The 19,954-nt window shown below is 36.7% G+C and overlaps 1 protein-coding gene across 4 annotated transcripts in view; it reads left to right on the forward strand.

Moving 5' to 3' along the window:
- The window catches only part of ARL15 (ARF like GTPase 15), a 228,009-nt gene that overhangs the window by 90,507 nt on the left and 117,548 nt on the right, over positions 1-19,954 (forward strand). For 3 of the 4 annotated variants that reach the window (XM_074855616.1, XM_074855617.1, XM_074855618.1), the window contains one exon: positions 5,426-5,634. In XM_074855616.1, coding sequence (XP_074711717.1) covers positions 5,426-5,634 — 209 coding nt within the window. Of the gene's footprint in view, positions 1-5,425; positions 5,635-11,268; positions 11,957-19,954 lie in introns of those variants that run through there. The other variant, XM_074855620.1, reaches the window with a different exon arrangement.

The following is a 19,954-nucleotide window of genomic DNA, read 5'->3' on the forward strand; positions in this document are numbered from 1 at the left end:
AGTGACTTTCTGCAGGCAAGTGTAAATACAGTGTTTTTAAAACTTCCAAGTGCTTGCAGCCTAAATGTTGTTCTAAGTTTTAAATATCAGAGTAGGTGGAGATTCATAGTTGGAGATGGCACTTAAGTTAGCTAATAGGGAAAATACTGCAGGCTTGGCTTCCAGATTAATCTCACTGGGGAAGCCTGGAAGGCAGACAAGAAATGACAGAGATGATTTCCATAAACTTCAGTTTGATAAGAAAAATAAAAAGAAGCACAGTAAACTTAGGTGTATTTCTGATTTTTGTACATATTGAATATAAAGGCAGAAAATTTATTCCTCAATTTTTTTTTTTCTTTAATGATGTTTGTTCAGATTATTGTTGAATTGCTGCTGTGAGTATAGCTGATCTAGCAATCTCAAAACTTTCTTTCAGGAAAAAAACTGCCAATGTTTTGCTGCCATGCCTTGTGTATGATTGCAGGAGTGCCCTGCCTGAAAGGCTAGAGAAAGCAGGCTGTGATAACAACTTCTGTATCTGTGTGTGTCTGTCAGTGTGGACAAATGGCATGTACATACAAAAACGGGTATCCTAGAAAGGATTTATAACTTTATTTGTAATTAAAATAAGCTAACAGTTTAAAAACTAGCTAGTGTTAAAAAATAAATAAATGTGTATGCTGTATTTATTTAAGAGGAGTACTGGGACACCTAAGTAGAGAGTATGCCCACGATAGATAAGGAGCAGCCACATCTCTTAAAAATGTATTAAGATTTCTAAGATTTCAGGCATATTCCTGATTACCTAAGAAAATAATCTGTTTTCCTTGTGAGGAAATGATTGGGAAGTTATAAACCCTATGCAAATTTAGAAAGTTATTTCAAAATTCTTTTCATAAGATTTTCTTGGGGTGGGAGGGTAGGGTGTATTTAAAGATTCTGAAAAACAGACAAGAGATTTCTTTTTCCTTTCCCTTCCCTTCCTTCTTACTCCCCCACCCATGGGCCAGTCTTTCATGCAAAAAGATTTTGTGGTGCAATTGACACATTCCTTGTCATCTTTTCACATTTTTGCTAATTAGAAACAGTCTGTTTAATATCATTAGAGGAATTATCTTTTTAATATCACTAGAGGAATTTAATATCATTAGAGGAATTAGAGGAATTATCTATATTTTATCAACTAGAAAACCTTCAAAATAGTAGGTGTCTTTATTTCAGGTGAGTAGATGTTATATTTAAAGTGATAGAAAAGCTGGTTGCAGCCTGCATTCTTTCATGGCCCCAGGTTAACTCTTTTTGGTGGGAACAAAAAAAGTTCTTTCCTGGATATGAGACTACAACTTCTCTGAAGCTGTGATGCACTTTGAGGTGAACAAGAGTTTTCATGCACAGGCTAGACTATCTTAAAGCAAGGACTGCGTGATATTCATTGTGCTTTTGTTGGAGGCTTGCTGCAACTTTGACAAGTAACAAATTTGACACCTTTAAATTGCTTTCAGTGGATTTTTTCTGTAATACTATGTTCTGTTCTGAAAGTACTGAAAAGGAGGGAATTGAAGGTAGCCTCAAACTGCTGTGGATGAAGACATAAACAGAGGTATTCATAGTTGAAAGGAAGATTTGCAGCTCTGCAATTTGCGTAATATTTACAGGGGTGCGTAATTGTGCGAACTGTTTTGGATGTGTATTAAACTACGCATAACTCTCAAACTCTTCCCTTCAGCTTCCAATAGACATTTGAGAGGGTACTGTTGACACTGATACAAATCATAAATGGTGTTAATATGGACACACTATACCCTTGGCTGATAATCAAAAGAATTTATTTGATATTTAAAAAACTACAGATGAAAACTTACTAAAATTTTGAACAGTTAGTTGAATAAAACTGCCCTGTAGTAATGTTGACTGATTGGGGTTTATTAATTACAGCACCCTTCATTTCTCTGGAGGGAGAGGGGTTTTTTTTCTTTTAAAAAATAATTCAAGCCTATGTTTGATTGAATACTGTCTTTTCTAATAAGTAGTGTGATTGTGTTGTAGAGTGGGTTGTTGTTTTGTTTTGGTTTTTTCCCAGTTTATTTGTAAATGGGATGTTTTAGTCACATCACAGGACTCAACCCACTCCTGTGGGTTCATTACTGAGGGAAACAATTCATACGCCTAGGCATGAGTCATGGCTTTTGCTTGTATCTGATGAAAATACTACGCTGAATGTCACATTTTAGTGAACTTTCGCACAGCACGTTCCCCACGTTCCTTAGCTCTAATGTGAATTGTTGTTATGTTTTTCTGATGTTTTGGAGATTTTTACCTGAGTTATTTATTTATCTTAGTTTATATATATATATATATTTATTTATTTATTTATCTTAGTTTAGGCACAGAGTGGTTGAAGAAAGAATCATGTGCTTGCAAAGCTGTTAGAGAAACACATGATATTAGGCTGACAAACCTAATGAATGCTTGAGTGTCTTGAGTGTTATTGAAAGGACATTTTGGGTACCAGTTAAGGTACCCAAGTTAAGGTTTATCTCAGCAGTCTCTGAGAGCCAAAGGATGTTTAATGGATGCACATTACATTCTGAATTGCTGAAGAACTCAGACTTTGAATTTCCCTGTCTTAGAAACCTTTGGAATAAATGAAAAGGTTAGTTCATAGGCTAGTCTGTGCTAAACTGCCCCTTTAAAAACAACTGCTTGCTCTATAAGACTGAATTTGTCATGCTGTAAAGTGTGATGGCTGGATCACTATTCACAGGCCAGCGTTTTCTGCCCAGGATAACACCATGACATACTACCTAATGCTCTGGAGAAAGAAGATGAGAGCAGGTTATGCTCCCTAGATATGAAGAGTTAAGGCAAAAAAATCTAAGCGTATTTGTCTTGTAGAAATGGTGATTTCCAGTTGCTGATAGCTTGTTGGTGCCAAGAGTTATTTTTCAAGTGCATTTCCCAAAAAATGAGTTAAAATAACACCCCAAGGTACACACTTTCTCATTCTTTTTTCTTGACTGCTTAGTGCAAATTTTTTTTATTCTTAAACATCAGGCTGTGATTTTCTCAGAATTGCAATGTAAGCAAGTTCAGAACAGGTCATTATTGTAATGGAAGATCCCAAAGGAAACACCAAGTCTTGTTGGACATTATTAGTTGGTTCTTATAACTATGCCATGATGTCTGGCCAGGGCTGGAGAGAAAAGGACTACAATGCTTTGGTGGTGTTTCTTTTGGGACAGTTGATGTGGAGATACAATGTTGAGCCGCCAAAGAACCTGGACCAAAAAGACAGGACCATAAGGTCAACAAATGAGCATACTGCTTTTCTGGCTCCAATGTCCCATGTAGGGATCTGTGAGATGCTTTCTTCCATGTGCGTGTATACAAGGGGTCAAATGCTTTGCAGTTGACCACACAATTTTTCTCTTTAGAAATAGTAAGGTTGCAAAGATAAAACTCAGGGTCTGGCAGCGACATGTGATTGGAAAGTAGCTGGCTGAAGACAGTTGTTATGTTGCTACAAGAAAAAAAAGACTTTCAAAGAACTGATCGTGGTGTTGGCCTTTAAATTCATTGAAAATGATTCTCTACCATTTTTTAAAGTAATGTGATACTTCAGATGCCTTTAAGACTGCAGTGTGTGGCTATGTAAATAGTATCCCTCTGACAACTTGCGTACTTCATTCTGACATAGATGGTTGTTTGGAAAGACTGTGACATCTAGCAGATGCTATGAAATTCTTTACAAGTACAATTGTTAGATATTCTGGTGGTACCGAATCAGAACTAGCTTTCAGTGCAGTCCCTCTTCTGTATTTGATCTTCATAAGTTGATGATAAAATAAATGAAACACCTGTCCTATTTGTGCATTGTTACTTTCAGTCTGGTTAAATTAATAGAGAAATTAAGCAAGGTCTTTACTAAATCCCATGACCATTTACCTTTAAGTAATCAACTCTTTAGATCTCTTGCAGAAAAAAAACTGTTCAGGTATTACTTCAGTATTCTCTGTAGAAAAAAGTGTGTGTTCGCAATGTTTGTTAGCCACCTAAATTGGAGTGGTTAAGGTTCCAGTGTGGCCGGTACGGAGAAGATAGTAACTCCATGGGGCGAGATTTGAATACTCTGAGTTGGATGCCTGAAGTACATGGTGTAAATTCCTTTCTAGATATTTGTTTCTTCACCTTTGTTTAGTGACTGTCTTCTCTGTTGCACAATGTCTACATTAAGTGGATATTTTAAGTATCTTATCAATGTTATAGTAATTATGTTGCATTATATTCTCATTTTGTGCCTACATGTTGCTTGGAACTTTTGTGTAGTTTTGTTTCACTAAAAAATGGAGTTTTATTATTATCAGCACTTGGTATCTGTGTCTATATTAAAGTTCACTTCTCCCTATCTCGAAGTAAGAAAAGTGTCTGTAAAGGATACCTTCAGCACATTTCTGCAAATCACTCTCTCGCAGACATGTCATATTTTCTTCTGGAGTATTGCTGCTGCTGTTCACTTTTTAGTGTTAATCCCCATGAGTGTCGTACTGGATTCAGACATACAAAGAATAGCCCATATCCAAATCATATTTTAGTTTGACAGCTGTCAAATACAATTTTTTTTTCCCTACCTCAATGTTACAACAAATGCTGCTCTCCAGGGGAGACAAAAGCTTTCTGTAGATAACCTTATTGCTTGGCTTCTGTTGAGATGGCTGAGTGCTGCTGAACTGTGCCCTAAAAATTACTGTGGCACATAAGCCTGTACAGTCACTCATGTGTCTACTCTTGGGGTCTTCCAGAATCCTTAGTGTGGTTCACAGAGCAAAAGTAGGTGAAATGAATGCCTTTGCATGTTGTTACCATAGCTCCTCACTCACTGTTCAACTCAATATTGTATCACCATTCTCCTCATTAGGTATCTAATTAGTTTAATAGGCTTTCCTGACACCTTTTTTCGCCAGTTATGAAGTGTTTGCCTCATGATTTGGAGGTGAACTGAAAGATCTTATCATGCTCAGAAATGAGCAACTGCCATGACAGAAGCTACAGGTTATGGCAAGGAGCTGCAGGGCTAAATAAAAAAGAATGGGCAAAGATTTAGGTATTAGTACCAAGATATTTCAGTGAGAAGGTATAGAATTAGACTGTCACTGAACGCATGGTAGTTCTGCCAGTACTCATTAATGGAGCAGAAACTTTCAGGGATGACAACTGCATTGAGTCAAATTCCTTCCTTATTTAAACAGTGTTAAATTGACATTTCTGTATTTGTGTTGGGTTTATGGTTGCTTTTTTCCTTTTTATTCTTTCAGTGATAATTATTTAGGAGAAAATTTAGTCCATTGCTTTGATTGTTCCAAGTAGTAAGGGTTATTTTCAAATACAAGTGTTAAATCTGTTTAATTATTCTTGTTTTAATTAGTTCTTATTATTGTCTTGAAAGGGGCTGACAATATCAGGAAATACTGGAGTCGTTACTACCAAGGATCCCAAGGGGTAATATTTGTATTAGACAGTGCCTCCTCTGAAGATGATCTAGAAACTGCTAGGAATGAACTGCATTCTGCTCTCCAGCACCCACAGTTATGTACTTTGCCGTTTTTAATACTGGCCAATCATCAAGACAAGCCAGCAGCTCGCTCCGTACAAGAGGTATGTTAACATGGCAGCATCTTGCCTGTTTGTATTTACTATCTGCACACCACTAACCCAGTATTACTTATTACCCTGACATCCTAGTTAAGGACTGGCCTCAGTTACTCTTCGCTGTAAGTGCACAGACCAAGAACAGTCCCAGCCCCTAAGAACTTAATCCAATGCACTCTATACAGGCTTAGTTCTGGAAAACAGACAAGTAATACTTGGATCCAAACAGTTCTCCTGCTTTCACCATGTTGTGCTTAAGGGAGAAAAGACGGTTTTAAACTACTCTTATCAAAAGCTGCTGGGACAGTGATTTTTTGTTTAACTTGGTTGTTTATTTGCTATTAGTTTTAACCCTGCATTACTTCATTCTTTGCAACTGCTTAAAGCCTTAGATTGCAGCTGTAGGTTGTCTTTTATGTAAAAGCTTTTCTTTCTGAACTGCTATGTACTGATGTGAGGGCACAGTTGCAGTTTCTGTTCTGAAGTCCTTAACTTGTTCTGATTTTCTTCTTTTAAGGAGTAATGTCTTTGTCTAATTTGTAGCTATCACATAGTAAGCTATAGAATTGTTCTATTCAGTGTACCTTTTGCTCTTAAGTTTCTGAAAAATTCGTCTTACCTACATTCCTATCATCTCACATACCTTTGAGGAAATGCTGAAAGTTACTGATTTTTCATGAGAAACTCTACTTATTCTTCTGAAGTTGTAGGGAGAAGTTAAAATTTGGTTATGTCATTCTGTTCATAAATGTCATTTAAAGGACTCTTCCTATTAAAGATTGTATGTGAAATCTCCTGTTTATTCTGTGAGTCATGTTTTTTATTACAGCAGAGTGAAAACTTTTTCAGCACCTTACTGTGTTGCTGCTTTGTATTTAAACTTGCTGCTTTCTAAGATGCACTTTTGTCTAATATGATCTTTCTGAAGAATGCCAATCCAATTCAGTGGAAAACTTACTGCAGGATAACTGCAGTATAGTTGTATGTACTTTCTGTACTGTCTTATTGCTATTTATGCCTCATTTCTTAGCCAAAAATAAATAAAAGGTAAAAAATTAAACTTATGTGTTAAAAAGGAGTAATGTAAATGTGACTGGAGTATAGCAATGTTCTTAATAGGAGAGGAAGAGAATAATGAGAACTGCGTAAGTTACACTGTGAAATATTCTATTAGATTGTTTGTCCTTTCGTCCAACAGTCCATGCTTAGGAAAAAGAAAAAAAAAAAAGAAAAAGGAATTGGGATTTAGTATGTCAAGTTACATAAAAAGGTAAATTGAAATGATGCAGGGGTAGAGTATACAAGTTCTAAGTCTTGTTCATCTTAAAACAGATTTAGGAAGAAGTAATGGATGTTTAAAGGAAATGTAATATGGATTTTTATATATCCGTTTATTAATTTCTTCTAGTTTATTGTGTAATGTAAAAGCAAAGCATGTATTCCTAAACCTTCCACTTAAAAAATGTCAATATCCTGAGACACATTCATTTTATTCATCCAAATATGCCCAATGTATTTTGATTTTTACTTTTTTCATAGGTCAGTACAGATTACAGTTTCCATCAACAGAATGTACTACTTTTTTCCTCTTTAAAATTTGTTTTAAAAATAATTGAGAATTTTGATTATAAATATCATTTAAGAAATATGCCTTGTCCAGTTTCATAAGAATAGTGAATACAATGCCAGTTAGTTTACAGCAAATTAGAAATGTAACTCTCCATTTTGCAGTTGAGCCCATGTGGATAGATTTTTGGGCCTGAACTGAATTTGTTCTATATTTTGAGATAGCATTTCTTCTCTTTTGTTGACAGTACCCTCATTTTCTTCTCATTACCTGTTGCTTGATATCTCAGTAGAGGAGTAGATCTTTGTATGCTTACAATAGCATTTAAATATGTTTCTGCTGCATGGTCTTTAAAAAAAAACCTTTCAGTGTATTATCATAGTAAACAAGTCTTGATTGCTACTTTGAGTCTGCATGAAATGCTGAATGCAAGAATTTTGTTAAATGTGCACAGTTTATGCATATTTTCAGGAAAAAAACCCCCTGTATCAGAGCTCAGTGTATGTTGTTGAAATTCTCTACTTAAGACTAGTGGACAACAAAATTACAAAAAAGAAAAAGAGGAGAATGTCACAAAGTTGTTATCCTGTAGCTGAAAAAATGAAGTCCTGTGGTTTTGCTGTGTATGGAAATTGGGAGCCTTATTCGGTCAATTTTGCCGATGTTAAAATGGAAATTTGTTGCGTTCCTAAAGGCTTTGCTGTGCTGTTGTCCTCATTATTGAGATATGAAATGAAAGTAAAATGCTGAAGCATAAGACCATTCCTTATTGCAAAAAGAGCATATTTAAGGATTTAACAAAACTAATGTGTTGAGCACTCAGAATTTTATTAGGCATTTTTGCAGAACTAAGTCCATTAATTATAGGTATTTCGTTGCTTTTTTTATGTGTCAGAAGGCAGATGAATCACAGCTGAAATTTTTATGCATTCTTTTAGGCAACAAATTGCCTTTCTCTAATGAATATGAAAGGACTTTTTGTAGTATAATTACAGAAAATATCTGAGTGGTGCATAATAAAAATTGTAGAAAAATGTTTATCTACAACAAAAATCCTTCACAAAACTGTACAAGTGCCAAGCAGTTCTGCAACAGATGTTAGTTATATCTATTGTTGGAAAGTGCAGTTGCTTCAGGTTTTCAGGATTTTATATTTGATATTAATGTGTTTTCTCCATGCATTACTTGAGTAGAAATGATATTGTAGAAGCTGCATGCTGTAAGTATTAAGCAATGCAATGAATAGTATAATTCAAAACTATAATGGCTATTTGTAAGAATATCGCAATAATTTGTTTAATTTATGAGATGTAATTTAACCTAATTAATTTTGTTAGGCATGTTTCGACAATATACTTCATATTATTGAAGGAATCAGGATAAATACAGGAGAAGCTAAGTCATAACACTAATTAGTAAATATAATAATTTTTTTCTGTGTTCAGTTGCTGGTTCGTTGTTTCTTAGTTTTTTAATTTTTAAAATGAAATCAAGAAAGTAAATTTAATTCTAGTAACTATAAATGAAGATGACATTTAAAATATTGTGCTTCTTATTTCTCTTATGTCAACTTCTGTGGTGTTTATTCCACATTCCAATGTCAAAGATATTTGTAAGTTACAGTGTTGTTCCTGTGGCAGTAGCGAATTTAAGTGTTTTCAAATAGCTGCTAAGTGATTTCGACTGAGGAATGCTGAAATAAAGACTACATATATTAAGCAGACTGTAAAACTTCGACAGTTGTATTTGAGTCAATAGGTATGCCACAAGATAATCTTATTTTAGGTTACAATCACAGTAATGAAGAATTAATCATATGTAAGTCAGTTCTTACTGCCCTTATGGAAACCTTCTGAATTAATAAAAATAGTTACCAGTGAAAAATCAATTTAGTTACTCAGCAGATGGGAAGATGGTGGCGGATCAATTTGGCCACTATTTCCAAAATACCGGATGTAATTCTAAAACAGTGTACCTAATGATGTATTTTTTTAATAAGTATCTTGCTGACGGAGTGTGCTTTTGGTTTTCCATCACAAAAGTGCTTCTGATTATAACAGCTGGTTTTGATTAGTCAGATTTCTGTTACAGGCTTAAAATATTACAGGAGATTTATGGTGATAAAAGCACTGTAAATTGCTTTGTAAGGGAACAGCAGCATTGCTATGATTCCCAACTTGTTGATTTTTATTTTGGAATGTATGCCTCTTTGTGTAATAATATCGGAAGCTGAATATTGCAGTGGATTCCTGTGATTTGAACCAGTATGCAAATGGAGAGTTGCTTTCCTCCCAGGTCAGAGCAATATTTAGGACTCGCAGATAGGATGCGTTGGAAGTTGTCCATAGCTGCTGTATTTTAGGAATAGGCTGTGCTGAGCAAACACTTGTCTGAATCTGTTGAGGACTTCTGGAAGTCACATAGGACTGACCTAAAGAGAAACCCAATCAAACCATGAAACTTGGCCAGTTCAGTGGTGAAGCAGCTACATGTTTGGCAGCATGTTGCTTTTGGAGAGATTTTTTGGTTTTTATATTTAAGGCTGTTTTCAAGATTGCAGTTGGACTAAGTGATCACTATAGGTCCCTTCCAACGGAACTATTCTGTTCTAAGATCATGTATGTGAAGACATTCTTCAAGTGTAACCTGTTGGTGGGTTTTCCTTTAGTTATCCAAAAGTGCAGGCAATTAATACATTTCTTTCATGCATATAAATTGCTGACCACCAGTATCAGGGGAAGGAATTGAAGATATGTTCTAAATTCCTGTTTCAAAATATACTAGAGCTTTTTAGTGTAGACTTACTAGTAGACAGTGAATCAAAAGTCTTCTCAGTCTGTTTTAAGATAATATTTTATCTGTTTAAGTATTGTCAGGAAAAAAAGGTGAAAAGGTTATGTAGTGCAGCGGTCACAAGTGCTTTTCTTTCTCTTGCATACAAGATCTTATTTTAAATTTGCAGTACTGATAGGTGTGTGAAACTCCAGAGCAAAGTCCTTCCTATTTTCATTTTTTCTTTGATAGAGCAAGATTAAAAATATCTTTGAAATGCAAACAGTATTTTCATAAGCAAGTGTGAAAGGTTGATCCCATGTTTACATAGATGGTGATGTATTTATTTGAGAATATTTTAAGGCATTTGGGTTTTGAATTGTGAACAGTAGTTAATTTGGTTTTCTGCTAGCAGAAAAGTGGAGGGTGAAAAGAGCCACCTTAGGGATGTGAGGGCTAATATCTGTTTCTCTGCCAATTTCTTCTCTTTTGTTTATGTCTGGAAATAATTTTGTAGATAAACAATGTCTTCTTGATGCCTTAAGTGTCTTAAAGCTAAATAAGCATTGCAGGAGAATGTCCAGGTTTGTCAGCATCTGTGGAGGCTCTTACTGGTGCCAGGGAGCTGGAGCGCTCTAAAAGCTGCACTTTCTGGGTCTGCTGATGCTTTATGGTCTGAGTTGGCTGCGTATGACAGGCTTAATTCCAGGATGTAATTACTTCTTTTTTTTTTTTTTTGGCATCTTCTTACTATTTTGCTATAGTAAATGCCTTCTGTAGTTTCTGCTAGTTAGGGGAAAATGTTTTCTTTTTGGAAATCCTTTTGACGTACCAGTTAGATGTCATTACTAACAATCTGAAAAACAGCATTGAACAGTGATACATGAGGAGGTTTAGCTTCAGAGAGTATGCAGTGTCTCAGCTAACAGTTTTGAGCAGATACTGTCTCCAGCAGCAGGTACTACAAAAACTTAGCACGAAACCGAGATTGAAAATCAAAGTGCTCTCTGCAGTCTGTCCCATCCTCACCCTGGTCAAGCCTCTCACATTAGTTCACCTGTCTGAATTCTTAAAGACCAGGTGTTTCAAATATGTGTACTTTCTGACAGGGACGTCCATAGCAAAGTTAAACTGGGGGCAGATTTTTGGTTCCTCAGGAAACTGTTTCTGAAATGATTTATTTTCAGATTACTGCATCAAATAGCCAAAATATGGATTCCTACCCTGTTTTGAGGTCATAGTGACCTTAATGACCTTAATATTTGCAATCCCCTCACCGCAAATACTTCTTTTCGTCCAAGGTGTATCCCCTGATATTTGAAGATTGTTTTGGAGCTGGACTCTGCTATTCTGAGTATTGGCTGCTTCATTCACAACTGTGGCCTTTGTGGGAATAGAGGAGTTATTTGTCAGACTTCAGTTATGAACACATTTGCAGGAGAAGAAGATATTATTAAACTGAAGTTTAGGAAATATTAGTTTTACCATGCTTAGAACAACGCAGAAATAACTCCTATTTACATGTCTCATAGGAACTCCCATTCTGGTTAAAGAATTTCTTCAGACCTGTTACGAAGATAATGTAGATATAAAAATATCCTAAAATAAAATAATGTAACTAAAATACAATATAAAAAGATAGTTTAAATAAAAATAATCTGTGAATACATCCACATCCTAGCTAGATGTAAACAACAAAGCAATTTCATACAGTTGCAAGACTGTGTTCAATGTAAATATTGAGTAGGTAGGTTTGTTTTAATCATTGCATAGTTAGAATGATTATACTAATAACAGGTTGGGTATTAAATAGTTATTACTGCAAAATGCAAGTGACTGTATGAAGAAATTAAAATGAGAAACTGAAAATGTTGGGTGAAGCTGGATTTATCTGTTCTCTTTAAGTCACTGGCATGGGAGGAAATAATGCAAAGAAGGAATTAAGATGATCTGAAAAGGAACTTTAAAGTTGTTTTAAGGATTTCTAATATCTAGAATGGCTCTACTTTTTGTGAAAATCCCTTTATAAAAATGTGACATGAAGAATCCAACCAGTAAGCATACTTTTTCTTTACATGGATTTCTGTTTCAATTATGTTTTACAATAAACAAAGCCATGGCAGATAAAATCCCCAATATATTTTCATTAGATTGAAAGATGAATTGGAACTGTTGATAATCTTTAGGTGAGTAATACAGCTTACAAATAACTGTGCTGTACCAATGTATGTGGCCCATTTAACAAAGAAAAGTATATCTCTGAATAGTAAATTCCTAGCCCTGCTCTTGACAAAGAAGTAAATCTGCAAGAAACTGGGTTGAAGGAGTTGAATTGGAATGACCCTCCTGAAGATACAGAAATGCTTGATCACACCTGCAAATGTGCTGTACTGGGTCTGGCTGAGCCGGAATTAGTTTTCCCCTATAGCAGCCCTCATGGTGCTGTGTTTTATGCTGGGAGCTGGCAGGGTGTTGATAGCACACTGGTGTTGTGGCTACTGCTGAGTAGTGCTTACACAGCACCAAGGCTCTTCCTGACATTTCCCCCCCACAGTGGGACGGGGTGGGCAAGATCTTGGGAGGGGACACAACCAGGACAGCTGACCCGAACTGACCAAAGGGATATTCCAGACCACATGACATCTGCTCAGTATAAAGCTGGGAGAAAGGAGGAAGGGGGTGGGGTCACCCTTGGTCCTCCGAGGCAACCACTACGCGTATTGGAGCCCTGCTTCCTGAGAAGGCCCGACATCGCCTGTTCATGGGAAGTAGAGAATAAATCTGTTTTCTTTTTTTTTTGCTTCCGCGCACGGACCTTTGCTTCGCTTTGCTTATATTAAAACTGCTGTTGTTTTACCCACAAAGGTTGGTTTTTTTTTCCTATCTTATTGTCTTTCCCCTCTTTGCCCTGTTGTGAAAAAAGGGGAAGGGGGGGGAAGTGATAGAGCGACTTGGTGGGTACCTGGCATTTAGCCAAGGTCAAACCACCAGATGTGCACCTATTGCACAATGTACGGGGAACTGAAGAATGGGACAAGAGTAGCTAAGACACAGAAGTGGAAGTGTACTGTTCAGCATACACCAGCTTCACAACATCAGACTGTCCTTAGAGAAGTAAATCTCTTGAATGCCCCTTGCGGCTAATGGTGTCAGTACCATTGGGTCTGTGAGAAAGCTTCATGTTTTGAAGTAGATTTTGGATTGCTGTATATAGTTTCAGCATCAGTAACTTGATTTTTAAAGCACTTTTTGTGTCTGTAAATGGTTGTTTTATATGTATTTAGATAGTTTTACTTGAAGTGTTTCTTTTATCAACAGTACTGGTTGGCATGCTGGCCTCTTTGCCTATCCCATCCTTCAACGTGTGACAGTCCAACTGTTGGAGTGACCATGTGATGAACTGGTTTGGGCGTAAAAATTATTTATCTACTCCCCTCCTTCCTCCTGGTCTTATTTTCAGACAGCTCACAAGACTGTTGGATAAGCAAGTATACAGGCACAAATGAGATGGGAAGAAGGTGAGAGTGGAAGTGGTACTAGTGCAGAGAAATGGTGGTGTGAAACTCTAAAATCCAGTGAGACTTGGACCTTTCTCCTTGCCACCTTTCTCACTCACCTTTTTTTGTTTATCCCACTATAGTGAACCTCAGTAGAGGAAGGTTATGCAGGAAGTTCTGGGAAATATTTTTTTTCCTATTACTTAACAACTAAGGTTCTGGAGTAGGTGTGCAAGTAGTTTTACTGGGGTTGGGAGAGACATATGAAAGAAGCATTTGTTTTCACTATGTGCTTTGAAAAGTAAACGTCCTTATTGTCTCCCTAGCCGAGGAAGAATAAAGCAATTGTTGTTCAAAGAGAAGGAGTTGGTTGTGCCTACAGAACTAAACATAGTGACTGTGAAGGTAGAGCATAGTCTGTATAAATAAAAAACAAAGTGATTAGAGAAGCTTTCAAATGCTTTCAGATACAAAAATATTTATTCATCTTTTACTAAATGCTTTTCATGAATATTTGTATTCTTAGGAATACTTATATTCTTAGAATGCTCAAAGACCGCTGGAGCTGCAAAGAGTGCAGCTTTTTAGAGTTCTTTCTGAAACCTTTTTTGCTTGGTCAAAAGTTGCTGGGCTTTAGTAGAGAATTAAATGAAATCCTGAGGCCTCTTGGATACAAATCTGACTACATGATCGTTATGATCCTTTTGGGCCTCTATGTCTGTGAGTTTAGAGGAATTCCCGAGTGCTCAAAAATTTAATTACTGTGTGAGACATTTTGCATGAGCAAGAGATGTACTTCTTTCAGAATAAATAACTATTTCAAATGGAACAAAATAGTAGCTATATAACTACTTTCCAAGTACAACTCTACAGTTTTTATAAAAAAGGTCTCAGGATCAGATGAAAAAGAATGGAAAAGTATTTAGTAATGCACTGGATCAAGTTTGTGAAAACTCTTACTATTGTATAAGTGATTTAGGATGTGTTTTCCTTTGAGACATTCTTATATTTATTAGAATGAATTCTTGAGTGCAAGAACACAAGCTGCTGCTTTTGAAAATGATGAGGACATATCCTTCTCTTTTTGATTTTTTTTAAAAGAGAAAGTATAAGAAGTCTTTAATGTTAAAATAAGTTTACTGATTGAAGGGAAGTTAACTGTATTGTGATTCTTCTATTTACCAAGCAAGAGGCTCTCTGATTTTGAGTAGTTGAACTCTTTTCTGTATCATTTATATTTGGTACTCAATATAGCTGAAGTAAATTAAAAGCAAAAAATTCAACTTGATTATGATCACATAATCTTCATTACATTAGAGTAGGCATGCAGTGTATGAAATGAATTTCTGGTCTCAGTCCATTCTGCAAGAATTAGATACTCACATTCCGTGAGAGATGATGACGACCATCTTTATTGGCCATGCCAGAGAGGTTCAAAAATAACTGCAACAGGAGAAAATCTATCCATTTCATATCCTTGTAGATATGTAAAGTTGGTATTTAATTATGTGCCTCAAAAGCAGAAAATTTTCAGCTGCATTAGTGCTACTTGCACTGTGAAGTAACATAGATTAATATTGCCTGTAATTCACAACATCTCAAAAAGCTTGCTGGGAGCATGTGTTTGCAGAGTTTCTTTAAACCTGCATCAAATAGAAGGTGCTCAGAGTTCAGCTTGGGTATGGGATGCTTTTGGTGCCTCTTCAAACTCAGCATTTCTGAGGATGCTTGAGGGAAATTTCCTGAGTATTGAACTGTGGCATGAGCGAAAGCAAAACTGAAAATTGATGCATCATTAGCCCATCAGAAGCTGAAGCTTCGTTAGGTGGGTGACCATAAAATTCCTATGAGCAGGAATGAACCATGCAGCTCTGGACATGGAGGTGATGGCATACGTGTGAGACTTTGTGAAACAATGATGTGTTTCCCGGTGACAGGACAGGGAAAGCATCATCTTTACATCAGCATTCTGGATGCATGTTACTGGGATGATGCTGCAGTTGTCAAAGACCAGGAAGGAAAGACCTACTGTTATAAGGAGATACTAAATCTTTTCTATCCATTCTCAGTTCTGAAATGTTTTTTTTTCCCCTGAGGATTCCTTCAAGACATTATGCTTCTGAAAAAACCTCAGATGGCTCTGTGGGTGTGAGGGAAGCCAAAAGTCAAAGCTTGTTCCCATGTTATGAACTTCAGTGCTATTGAGTACATTGTAGTTTTTGAAAATGGGATAATCCAGAGATAAGGAGTAACAGGAGGTAGGGAAGGAAACAGGTGACAAATCTCATGCACCTCTTTCCCTACCACTTCCCAAGACTTTACTGGCAGTAAAGCACAAGAGATGAGTAGAGAGCAATTGGGTTAACTGTATGAGTTTCAATAAGGCCAAATGCCGGGTGCTGCACTTGGGCCACAACAACCCCCAGCAGCGCTACAGGCTTGGGGAGGAGTGGCTGGAGAGCTGCCAGTCAGAGAGGGACCTGGGGGTGTTGATTGACAGCCGGCTGAACATGAGCCAGCAGTGTGCCCAGGTGGCCAAGAAGGCCAATGGTATCCTGGCTTGTATCAACAATAGCATGGCCAGCAGGGACAGGGAAGTGATCTTACCCCTGTACTCAGCACTAGTGAGGCCGCACCTCGATTCCTGTGTTCAGTTTCGGGCCCCTCACTACAAAAAGGACATTGAATTACTCGAGCGTGTCCAGAGAAGGGCAACGAAGCTGGTGAAGGGTCTGGGGCACATGTCATATGAGGAGCGGGTGAGGGAACTGGGGTTGTTTAGTGTGGAGAAGAGGAGGCTGAGGGGAGACCTCATCGCCCTCTACAACTACCTGAAAGGAGGTTGCAGAGAGCTGGGGATGAGTCTCCTGAACCAAGTAACAAGCGAAGGACAAGAGGGAATGGCCTCAAGTTGCACCAGGGAAGGCTTAGACTGGATATTAGTAAGTATTTCTTTACAGAAGGGGTTGTTAGGCGTTGGAATGGGCTGCCCAGGGAGGTGGTGGAGTCCCCATCCCTGGAGGTGTTTAAGGGTCGTGTTGACATAGCTCTGAGGGATATGGTGTAGTTGGGAACTGTCGGTGTTAGGTTAATGGTAGGACTGGATGATCTTCAAGGTCTTTTCCAACCTAGATGATTTTGTGATTCTGTGATTCTGGGTTGAAGCAGAAATGCAAACCAGAAAGGAGTTCAGCAAGTTCAAAAGTGGTGAAAGGTTCCACAGTTCAGGGAGAATGGGGATGGAGTACTGCTGAGTTTTTGCTTATAGCAGTCCATTGGAGGCCGCCCTCTGTAGGGATGTATGCTGAGAACAGTATCCATTATTTCTTCAGAAATCTTTTCTGTGCTGTGCATAATGGCATTTGGTTCAAAAAGAGGAAACCATTCTCCCATTCCCTCCTTGCAGTGATTGAGGAGCAGGTGCAGACATACCCCTGAAGAAACGTGTATTATCCACTCTCTAGCATCTGGGAATAATTGTCTTCATAAGACTACAAGCAGAATTTTGAATATAATGACATTATTCTAGTGATGATTTGTTGATACTGCAGCATGTCGTTAGTCATGCTGGAATCTTCATAAGTGTAAATGTTTCCTCAAAATAGTTTAAAAGTTTAGAAAATCTATTATAGCAGTCTGACATGAAACAGTAATTTGTTCTACTGGAGTCTGAACAGCCCAAAATTTTGAGTTAGTCTGGAAAAGAGTTATTAGTGAAGGATCATATAAATAAACTAGGAAACATTAAAAAAAAAAAAAGGCAAAACTTGATCTTTTTTTCTCTTGGAAATACGTTAATGCATTATTCAGTTGTACACAGGTCATTTTTTTTTCCCCCAGTGTTCACAAGAAGAGTATTAACTGTGCATTGAATAATCCATGGCGATGCATACACAAAATTTCTCAGTATCTTTTCTGATCTTCACTGTTATCTTTGGTTGTTCAGATTCTGCTCAGGTGTGGAGTTGCAAGGTTCAGAAATAGTCTAAAAACTAAAGACCTGATATTTGCCTGTGGTCCTTTTTAAAGTTAATGCATGCTGAAGTTCCTCATTCAGGTATTAATACTGCAGGGCATCTAGAAAATTGTTAAAAAAACAACAAAAACCCCAACCTGAATTATTGAATGAGCTCTTCTTAAAAGGCTGTTCATCTCATCCACACATATTGTATAGAGGAGGATAATTGGGATTACTGCATATGTTGTTATATATTTGCTATAAATGCATTATTTGTTTAAAATTAAGTTGTCACATTTGTCTTTCTGTCATTACAGGTTCTGTAAACTTTTTTGAGTATTTTTTTATAATGCGTTATCACACCATGTGCATTCTCATCTTGTTTTTTATGTTACTGTTGTAATAATGCTAAGAAATTATTTACTGAAATTGTATGAAACATTTGAGGATGTTAAGGATTTATTTCCTTCAATTTCCTATAGCATTGTACTGCAGTAATGCTTTTGCAACAGACCATATATTAACTACAAATCTACTACCAAATATTCTGTTCCGATTTAGATACCTTTGTTCCCCTTTCCTAATTATGCCTTTACTCATGGCTGAGGATAGAGGAAGTAGGAGTATGAAATTTGACTTGCTCTCTACTGCAGGAAAATAAAGCTCTTCAGAGTTGTAAATGAAAGATGCTCTGTCACTGGTATTGCAGAAACACTGGGATCTCTTTAGCTGCAGCAGTGTCTTCACTGGTGGCACAATGTGTGTTTGTTGTGTTAAAAATATGCAACTCATTTTGAATAAGTAGAGTTATCGATGTGATTTTTAAAATGCATTATGTAAGTTAAACTTGTCATATTTCATTCATTCTGGGTAAGTAGTGACTATCCAGTGTTGCTTTCAGGAGCACATGTGTGCACAGAACTGTTAAACAGCCAGTAGTCTTCATTCTAATTTGGTCTGTTCTGTGTATCAAAATTCATTACTTACAGATAAAGTTGTTACTTCATTATAAAATCTTTTTTTGTTTTGGACTTTTCTGTGTTTTTCTTATTTGTCTTTAATAAATTGCTACATGAACAGAGGCTACAGAAACTGCACATTGTTCCAAGTATTGCACGTGCCTGCACATCTGTCATGTACTAGAAGAGTTCAAACTATATAATTTTGGTTGACTGCTTCTTCTGTGGACATACTACCTGTATCATTTCTCATGAAGTTCAGAATGCATCTTTTGTTTAAATTAAAGTCATAATAGAATGAAAATTGATTTAAACTACATTTTTGAATGATATTTATATGATGGAGAGGAAATCCCCAATGTTTTCTATTATTATTATTTCTCTTGCTAATTTTCTTAAGGTAATTTTGAGTTCTATTGATATCTCACTCTTAGCACTTAAAAAATAATCTTACTCGTAGAGAATATTCTGAACAACAAGGTATTCCATTTTAAAGCCAAAATGGAGTGTTGTTAAGGGGGAGGAAAAGCTTAGTATCTTTGTATTCTGATTTATTATACAGAAGGCTGTTTTTTAACAAAAAAGGGCTTTTTTTTTCTTTTTTTCCCTCCACTATTCTCAGTCTCTTTTGATCATTGATCTGGGTGACCCCACGCTCAGGGGTTTTTTCTTCATTTGACATGGACAGATTTTTGAAGTATAGCTCTCCTTTGGGAACCTCGGGCAGTTCCACTTGACTAACCTGTGATCTAATGAGCAGTAATGCAGGGTTACAGTGACCATTTTGTTTGCTTTGAGGGAGGATGGCTAGACAGAGAGTGGGAGAGGGGCGGTGTCTGTGGAGAAAAAAGATGCAGGGTGATCGAACAGTGTGAAAAAGACTTGTTAGCCCACATTAGTGTGCCTGATTTACTTCACAACGGGTCAGGAAAGGCCAAAGGCAGGGTTGTCATTAAATTGCAAAGTTGAAAATCCTGGTATTCAAAAGCATTCAGATTTCTGAAAGTTGTAAATTGGGAAGTTTGTGGTTCATGTTAAATTTGCCAGGAAGATATACAGAAGTACCAGCTTCTCTAAAACGTGAAAGGTACGTTATAAAATCATGCTGTAAATATAAAAAGAAAACCAGCTTTTTAAAGTACTTTCATGGTTGACTGTTTTACAATGAGACTGGGTGCGAAAGAAAGGCCAAACACTAACAAGGTCGTTGCACTTTCTTTATGAGCCCTGGGGACCCCTTAATTATGTGCCCGTGCTGCTTATTTTGAGATCTGTAGAGTGTATGTGTGCGCATGTTCATATAATATATAATTTTTATGTGTATTTATTAAATACACACACATATATATACACATATGTGTATGTATGTAAAAATAAAATTCTAGCACCAGTTGCCCAGAAATGCAGATTTTGAGTCTTCTGCAGCATATTATGTGTTTTGTTTTGTTTTTTTTTTTTTTTTTCTCATATCCTTTACTGTTTCTCTTGGCGTGAACATTAAACACTAATCTTCATGCCATTGGTAATCAAATGAACACAGATTTATCTTAAATTTACATTTACAAATGCAGAG

Source organism: Strix uralensis, chromosome Z, assembly GCF_047716275.1.
Source record: "Strix uralensis isolate ZFMK-TIS-50842 chromosome Z, bStrUra1, whole genome shotgun sequence".
NCBI classification, from domain to species: domain Eukaryota; kingdom Metazoa; phylum Chordata; class Aves; order Strigiformes; family Strigidae; genus Strix; species Strix uralensis.